Source organism: Epinephelus fuscoguttatus, linkage group LG5 (assembly GCF_011397635.1).
Source record: "Epinephelus fuscoguttatus linkage group LG5, E.fuscoguttatus.final_Chr_v1".
Lineage (NCBI taxonomy): Eukaryota > Metazoa > Chordata > Actinopteri > Perciformes > Serranidae > Epinephelus > Epinephelus fuscoguttatus.
This window is the reverse complement of record NC_064756.1, coordinates 32,358,678-32,368,188: the sequence shown is the minus strand read 5'-3', so window position 1 is coordinate 32,368,188 and position 9,511 is coordinate 32,358,678. Positions and strand designations below refer to the sequence as shown.

At 39.4% G+C, this 9,511-nt stretch overlaps 1 protein-coding gene across 1 annotated transcript in view; it reads right to left on the bottom strand.

The window, feature by feature from the left end:
* Nucleotides 1-242: 242 nt before the first annotated feature.
* The window catches only part of gbe1b (glucan (1,4-alpha-), branching enzyme 1b), an 87,266-nt gene continuing 77,997 nt past the window's right edge, over nucleotides 243-9,511 (bottom strand). The window contains exon 16 of the mRNA XM_049576149.1: nucleotides 243-2,316. Coding sequence (XP_049432106.1) covers nucleotides 2,254-2,316 — 63 coding nt within the window. The 3' untranslated portion in view covers nucleotides 243-2,253. The remainder of the gene's footprint in view (nucleotides 2,317-9,511) is intronic.

The window sequence follows — 9,511 nt, the reverse complement described above, 5'->3', positions numbered from 1 at the left end:
CACACTTAGTATGAACTCTTTGACAATGAAGACCAAAAAGAACAGTTTTTGTATCAAGTACCTGGTGACAGAGTACCCTCAGTCCACTCTGGAGGATGCTGAAGCCTCAACATTTCCATGAGTTCGCGATGGGACAGAATCAGTAGTCAGACTGCATATCCAGTTCATCCACATTTTTCTTGTGAGTCGACAGGCACTGATTTATTATCATTAGTAATAATGAAAGAAATATGCTGCAATAGTTACTGTGTATCAGACATCAATTTTACTTTTGAGAACAAATTCAGACAATTCATTTTGGCAGTGGTAAAACGACAATGACATTGGGTCAGATGAGGGATGATTAAACACTCCACTTCAGTCTAGCAAACTCGTCGCAGGAAATTTATGCAGAGTGATCCTCTCTGTGCTTTTTGAGAGGTGGAGAAAGGCATTTTTGAATGCTTTGGTGTTACACAAAAAGAAATGACATGTTCATGATACTTTTGGCTAAACACAGGAGGATGGTCCTGAATATAAATTTATTTTCTTCAGCTGCAGGGGAGGCAGATCAAAACCTGCCATATGCTACAATACACCGCTTAAATGGTTGAGAATCTGTAATGCAGTAGGTGTGGATCACAGAATTACAGTATCCATGGCAGTAAATCAAGGCATTAGCTTTTATCTGGGATGCCTAAAATCAGCTATTGTTTCACTTATAACAGTATTCCTTTGACGTGTTGGATAAAACGTGAAGAGAATACTGAAAACTGTCCAAATGACATCCATTCACATAGCGACAAGGGACTGTTAGATAAACCAAGAAAACATACAGTAAAGGATGGAAACAGATCAATTAACATAAAAACATAATCTAAAATAAAAGACCATTTTAATGACATGTTGCCTGAGTGAGTCAGTTCAGTGTTCACAAAACCAGTCACCTATCATCAGTGATGTTCTTCAGTTCGTACACGTGTTGGTTCATCAATAACCATCTCACATAACAGCTATGGGGAGCACAGGATGAGCGTTGCAGCTGTTCTGTGAGATGTTCAATCACCAAGTGAGTTGAGACAAAAGTCACAAAAGTCAGAGCTAATTTTGAGATGCATACATCGTTCTCTGTGTGAATTTAGGCTCTTCCTGTGTTTTCTGGAACGCCTGCAATAATCTCATGGGAATGCAATGCACAGTACCTAAAGAACATGGTGCTAATAACCTGTGGTGGAATTAGTCAGGTGTGTGAGTCACACCTGTAAAACACACACATAATTATGTGTTGATCAGTATCAGCCTATTTTAGTGGAATATAGCAGAATTCAAAGAGTTTAGTGAAATACATGACATAAACTGCTTTAATAGGATCTACTGTAGGAGAAAACCACACATTATATTCTGTTAAGGGGGGGGGGGTGCTGTGTAATTCTGCAAAAATTGTTACTTGTGCATTATGCAACACACTGTGAACAATCTAAATTAGGGGATTTTATCACTTTGCTTTAGCTGCAAATTACTGGCTTAATAACAGGGCCATAAATAACCACATAAATGCTCCCAGTAGCTGCATAAATTCAAACATTACAACACAACTGTTTTAGATACCCATTAAAAGTATAATAATTCAAAGCAGCCTATTACTTTGTGCAAATTGCAATATCTTTATACGTACATTGTCCCAAAATGCAAATTAACAAAGATTGATCACCATTGGTTACATATCTGGACGTTATGATTTTCAAGTGCTGGTAATACTGTAAATCTCTTCGTGTCTTTGACACCACAATATTATCTGTATTTAGCTACAAAATAATTAAACCAAGTCAATATAACATTCTAAAATATTCTCATTTTCTCTGAGCTTTTATCATCTATGAATGCTTGCTGTATTTCTTCCTCTGCCACAGTTGCTGGTCGTGTGTCAGATGACACGCCAAATTCAACAGAGCCTATAAATGGCTGCTGGCTAGTAGTGGATGGACTCGGCAGGGTTTTAAGTTTTAGCATCTAGCTGCTGGTTAGGTTGGACGCTTCCCAAATGGACCAATCTGTAGTAAATGGGGTTACACAGCATCTAAGGTTGCAGATGGTGTTTGAAAGCACACAAGCTCACAATGCTTTTTTTCCCCCCATTTAGAAAAAAAACTTGAACACAAAAAGTGGGTTTGGGTAGTGTGCAAGGTTGACACTTTAAGATGAAGGTGATTGTTAACACTCAGTTTGAGGTTGGAATCCATTCTCGATCCTGGTCTCTGTGGAGACAATCATCCTCTAATAACAGTAATCTATCTCCTCGTTGGCCAGGACAATAGCTGTTCTGCAGGGGATGTAGACCTGAGAGAGAAAGAGAGACAAAGGGAGGAAAGAAAGAAGGGAGAAAAGTGAGTTGACAATTGAAGATTAATGATGTTAACGAGATCACCCATTTTAGAGATTACTGAGTCTTCACGTTTATCCTTTTTCAGTCAGACATGGAGGCACTTGGTGGTGCCTTGATGATCAGGCGTGATTGCTTCTCACAATCAAGGTCGACATGACGGCAACATGAAGGGGAGGAGAAGGAGGAAAAAGAAGGGGACAGTGAAGAAGAGGATGGGAGGGTGTATTTAGAGGAATATTCAGATCTGAACAGTACAATAACTCTTCAGAGGAGACAGTAGACAAACACCACAGCCTTGATCAAAGAGGACTGTCAAGGTTAGAGAGGTATAATCAAAGTGTGACAGAGTTGCAGCTGCATAAAGACCTCTGGGTGGCACTGGAGTCAGCAGATCTGCAGCTTAAAGTTGTGCCTGTGAGCTGGTTCTGTAGCATTTCATTTCAAGCTTTGAGCTATGGAGAATATGCATCCTGCCGTAGCTGGTGCTGCAAATTTCTTGATCACTGACTTAATTTGTCTGAAATTCATTTCATTAACATCACATTGCATTCAAAGCATGTGCGTTCAAGTGAACAATCCCCAAATGAGCAATCTTGCCTAAAGTGGGGGCAAAAAAATAATAATTTTCAATTCTGAACTCTCCAATCAATGCAATTACTATGCATTTCATCATCTCAATATATTGGCTATGCATCAACTGTAAACTTGAGATTCTGTGAAGATACAATCTGCCAGTGGGCATAAGCTGAGCTAAAAGAATCTCCCGAGTTTTGGTGGACTGAAGAAAAAAATATGTCAGCAAAAAATAAGCACACCATGAAAAAAAAAAGAAAAAGAAGGAACCGAGCCTGGAAATGTCAGGTTCCTTATATATACAGTACAAAGAAATCTTAGAGAGGCTGTAAGTTTGGAGCGGTGTAGCTAATAAAGTCTTTGATCAATCCTTTTGATATTCACAGTGTCGTTTGGAGGCAAGAAGCCACTGTGTACCATTAGTCATTTCAGATTTATGCCAAAGGAAAAACCAAGCAGACATAAATGATGCTATATTTCCCAACAGAAAACTGAAAAAGAGCGCAGAACTGTAAACAATTCAATCACCCCCTGAACTCTTCAAGCCGCCCCTCGGCATCAGTAGATCTGAGCTTGCTGTGGATGTGTTTCTTTGGCAACAGTTTGTCACCGAGGGAGTCGAGCAGCCCAGCGCTGAAACACTGACACAGACATTGGTGACTAATTAAACAGTCACAGTGGGAGAGTCTCCATGCAGAAGCACCGCAGAGAGACGGAAAGGCAGAATGAATCATTGCACCTGTTTAGACAAAAGCTACCACTGTGCTAACCTGGAATATGTCAACAGCTTTTATTTCCACCACATAGATAGCAATAGTGACAAATTCTAAATCAATCTGTGAACAAAGAGCAGCAGATAGTCCCAAATGTTGGCACTGCAATTAGCGGAAGACATTCTAATTAATGTACTTACTCCTCACAACATGAAGGCGTTATAAATTAGATGCATAGTGTACATAGAGTAAGTGACTTTTTATCCACTAACACTTATAATTCAGATGAGACTCGGTTAAAAAGGGATTAAATATTTCCCATTATGTTACAATTTATCGATCGCAGAGACACAAAATGACAGTGAAAAAGACAACAACCTCAAATTAACTACAGAGACTTTGCTGAGGCTGCTGCCCCCACGACCCGGACCCGGATAAGCGGAGAATGACGAGTATGAGTACGAGTACGAGTACGAGACATGGAATGACCAAAAAAGAGAGACAAAGGAACTACAAAGAGATGCAAAATGATCACAAGGAGACACAAATCAACCCAAAAGAGATGAAGAACACCTACAAAGAGACACAAGAAACAGCAGACAGACACAAAACAACAAAATCAAGAGAATGACTTCAGAATGACACAGTTGTATCATTTTTAATGCCCCTTTGTTCCTGTGTGGGAGGAATAGGGGACCTTTTGCATGTGTCCAGGGTTCAGTTGTCTCATAATTCATGGTTACTTTCAGTTACAAATAACAGCTATTTATTGATATATTTTCATATAAGAAACCCCTCATTCAAATGTTTCTAAACCCACCTTTGCTCCCAACGCTTATGACTTCTCATTCCTGATTTACCTACAGTATGTTATGATCTAATTTAGATCACACAGCCAGTCACCCAATGTTGATCTAAATTTGTCTGTCATAATGTCACATAGTCCTCATCAGCGTAGCACATTCTGCTGCCAACATTTTGTGAAGGCGATGTGCAACAAGCAAACCTGGTCTTCCAGCATCTGACTGGATTTGTCTGAATATGTCCATAAAGCCTCTGCTGCTTTCTGATGAGTCATTTGCAGTAGGTGTTTATCACTTCACCAGCAGACACTCATAAACCACATTTCAGATCTGAGCAACAGCAGTTACTACCAGCCAACATTAGTTACTGTACAACAGAACCTTTGCAAATCTGGCAATTTGTTCCAAGTTTTAATATCAGAGCTGCAAAAAACTGAGATGAAGAGGAAGTAAAGCAGTTTGTTTTTGAAGTACTGTATTAGTAGAAAGTTAGCTGAGGCTGTTTGTCCTTATTTAAACTTCTTTTGTCTTACGGGTGTTCTTGTATCGCCTCGCATCACACTCTCATGTGAGAATATGGATTTTTGACTCACTTCAAGAGCAGAGTCCAGCCTTTGGGCTAATACTCAATATGATCAATGTTCAAACACACTGATAAAGGATTCATGAGGTGCTTCACAGGAATATATCATCCACTAGGTTTCTGTATCCTCCTGACCAGGGCTGCTGCCAAGAGCACAGCCTGACTATCTGTGCACTTAAAGTCTCCAGACATGTCTCTGTTTGGATCCATTACTCACTTAACAAGGATCAACTCCCTGTAAGCACTCCTGTGCATGCAGGTTGTACTTTAGGCAGGCCAAGGATCCGAGTGGGTAACAACACAAACCTGACTTGGATGGTTAACTGAGGCGAGACTCAATTAAAGGATATTATCTGGTGCTGTTTACAGCCTGGTTCTTAATGTTTGTAGTTTTGTTGTTTGCTTTGTCACTTGCAGTGATATCACCAGTGTCACAGATCAACGCTTAATACATTGAGTATTTTGTTATTGTAGCTAATAGGGGTAATATAACATTAAGCTCCTGCAAAATGAGAAAAAAAAATTGTTATAATAGATTATGATACAAAATTGCAACTTTTCTGAGTTACATGTAGCAGCGTCTCAGTCTTCAGTGTACAGGACGATTTACACTACAAATTTTTAAAAAGAGATCTTTAAAATTGTGTTTTTATTATCTGACACAAAATAAATGAATATACATTAAGAATCATGTCAGGATAACGTGATCTGCTTCATATACTGTAAACATTTAGGAGCCTCTCTGGAGGCCTCATCTTTGACCTGTTTGCATTAGACCTCTGCTGTATTTCTTACTGCTGTCACAACAGGGGTTAACTGAGCATATGCACATTAACTGAGCATATATACATCATAAAATCATGGCAAGTCGCCTTGTACAAAAACATGCAGAACAGGCTATAGGTGAAAAAAAGGTCAGATACCTGTGTGTACAGTGCATGCATATGTGTGTCATACAGTATACACAGTATGTGTGAGAGGGTTTAGTAGTACTGCGTATTTATATGCGCTTGTCCTCAACGTCCTGTCACAGTTTTACTCTGTTAGTTCACACTTCAACATCAGGCCTTAGATGTTTCTGATGCCAATGTATGTCTTTTGATCATTTGCTTCAAGCCTGCTTCGTTTCCCTCACTTTATTTCCGTTCCTCACTTCAGCTTAATTTCTTTTTGTGAAACTGTCAAAGGAGACAACCCCTTTGATGCATGCAAAGTTTATCAAAAGGTTTTGAAGCAGCTAATTACTCATCGGTGTTTCTTAGCATTACGTCTCTGACATTATGATACTCAAACAAATCTGTAAATGGGACAAATACCGGAAGAGGTTAAACCCAAAACACATTTTCTCACTTGGAGAGTCGTTGTCCCCGACAACGCTAAGTTTTCGTCTGCTAAATGAATAAGTTGTAATCGTTCAATAGCAGTATTCCTAGTTCTTGATGTGCGAGATTCTCTTGAAATGCCCTGCTGAGTACATCAAGCTGTCAATTCACTCACATGAAGGCTTAGCTGCAATATTTTTTTATTTGCATATGGAGAAGAGTGTATTTTTTTTTTAATCTTTTTTATTCAGCTTCATGGCAAGCTGTTCAAACATTCACTCTCTTCATATTACTAGGGATGAAATGAAATGAGCCCGAGTGCTGATTCTTTTGTTATTACTTAACACACTATAGTATAAAAAAACAACAACCAAAAAAAAAAAACAATGCTGGTAAGGAGCGGTGAGAGTGAGTCAAAACAGTAAATTTATGGACACAGACCACATAATGAGCCTAAAACTCACTATAAAGCTCAGTAAAGCCGAGAGGAGAGGCAGATTCGGGTGATCGTTCTCTGCAGGTTCATCTCAGAGACTTTCTATCGCTTACTCCGATAGACATTATTTATCTGACTGCTGAAAAATGGTGACCTCCTAGACTCCTGAAAAACAAACAAAACCCCCCACAACAACAAAACAAATTTTTTTCATGTCATTAGCTGCAACATAACTGTAAAGTAGCTTTTTGTTACATCGATTTTTGAGATTCATTGCTTTTTTTCTTCTGTTGTAATTTGCTTTTAAAATGTAACAAAAAATTACCCTGGAAATCCAGCGTTCTCGCACGAGCACAATTTGAATTTGCTCAGCGAGTCACTCTGGCAATCAGTAATGATGCTCATTACCTATGCCCATGAAACTGAGCTGCACCAATCACATCGATGTATCTGATATAGGTGGGCCAGAGGCAAGCTAAACAGATGACGACAACGCTGCGACGATGAAGGCCGGAATCAGTCAGTACACATTGCAAGATGGCTACAGATGAACACCAGTTGTTTGAAACGGTGAGTTAGACTTGGCCTTTTCTCTAAAAGAGGAACAGAAGACGGCGCTCGAATCTTTCCTTTGCAAGAAGGAAGTTTTTGCTGAGTCTAATCTACCAGTTAGCTCTGCTGGTAGATAAGCGTATACGTCACCCCGTGTATTGTTCTGATTGGTCGTAGTGTTATCCAATTGCATGCAGTGATATTTACAAATGCATGCTTGGTGCTGCCCCTCGAGTTGGGCCATTTTCATTACTCATGGCCAGACCCTAAATCTTTCTAGATTTGGGTCTGGATTTCCAGGCTAACAAAAAACGTGGTCAATGTAAATGTTGCGGATGTTTTTTTACATGGTGAAACTCAAGATCAGTCTTAATCTCTTCAGACCATGTTTTGGAGCACTTGTCTCACACTTGACTACATTGGTCTGGCTCGGACAAACAGGATTTTAAGTCAAGACCACATCTGCAGGGATATCACTAAACTGCTTTTGCAAAACAGGAGTGTAGAAAGATGATTTCAGCTCCTTAGTGGTTTTTTTATATTTGTTTGCTCATTGAAAACAAAGGAAAATTCCCACATATAAAATTCACCTCTGCAGTGCCTTCTGATGATTTTATCAAGACATTTCTCATGGTACACTTATACATACACACATGCAGTATGTATGACAATGAAAGAGGTGAATCAAAAGGAATTTTCCTTTATTTTCTGTGGGTGTTTTCATGGGAATGCGGACTGCTTTTGCTTTGCATGTTGCATGTTTATTGGTCTGGGGTCCTGGTCATAACTTGGACTCTAAACACTCTAAATAACTAATAGCTTTGTTAAATAATTCATGTTTTATTAACCAATAATAAAGCCATTATTTACAACTATAAACCTGTTTTAAAGGGTGACACTTAGAGTTTTTAAACTGGGAAATCAAAGTAGTCGAGTCAACAGTCAACATAGTCTTGGCAAGATGTATAACAGATGATTACTGTATTTTGTAATGTAAAAGAAATATTATTTATGAAACTGAATCAGCACAGAAACAGCCTACTGACACCTACCACAATATGCAGCATTCCTCTGTTTACACTGTTGAACATGTCTAACAGTTTCTATTTTGTTCTTATGGTATGTTTGTTTTGATTTATTGATTCTTTTTTTTTTTTGCAATGGAGAAAAAGACATGACTGAAAGAACTAAAGAGATGTCACATAACAACAGTCGAGGAGCACATTTGTAAACACAGGGCGTTAGTGTTACATGATGTTCGCCACAGCCTGCCGGGCCACTGGGATGCTCTCAACTCTGCTGGCTTCATCCAATTATGTGCATTCTCAGTCTAAGGAGTGATGCGTTCTTAGGAGGATATATGAGTTTATTATCGCTCAGTCACAAGCAAGCTGGAGAACTGACAGACCCATTAAAAAGACAGGAGAGAAGAAGTTTGCGCAGACTTTAAAGCAACAGTTGTTAAATAAAACATGGACAATGTGGGCACCTTTCGCAGCCCCCGCAGAGGCTCTTATTCTTGTCATAACCAGGTAGGCGTGAGGAGGAGGAGGAGGAGGAGGAGGAGAAGCATCTTTATGCAAGACTACAGTCTCAATGTGCAATCTCTACAAGGGAGCCTATAAAGAGGATACAGTATGTGCAGAATGGTCCCCACCCTGCCGACTGCCTCCCTCTCTGTCAGCCCCGTTCCTCTCACTCCCTTTCATTGCCCATTAATCCATGATGGTGCCAACATTAGCAGATGACTTGTTAACTAAACTTCACGTTTTGGCCAAGAGGGACGTGGGTGAAGCAGTGGTGTTTGAATTAATAAGAGATTTAAGAGAATGTGGAATTTGAGCCCTTATCTGATGAAACCTAAGCTAATATGATGGAAGATCACTGTCTGTGAAAGAGGAAGAGGCTTTTTAAGGTTAAATAATGCTGAAATGATGCTCTAAATAGCTGTGTGAGTTTTGCTAAACACATTTTTGATGCATTAAAATGTTCTGTCCAACTTTTAACATACATGTAGAGTAATTTCCTCTATCCATTACCTGCAACACTTTTAGTATCGATCTGAGGAGGTTCAAGTTGAGTTCAGATAAACAAACAGCTTATCAGGTGCTGTGTCAACTCGGGTGCTAACTGAAACAGCTTAAGTGTACTGCCTCGAGATATTTAT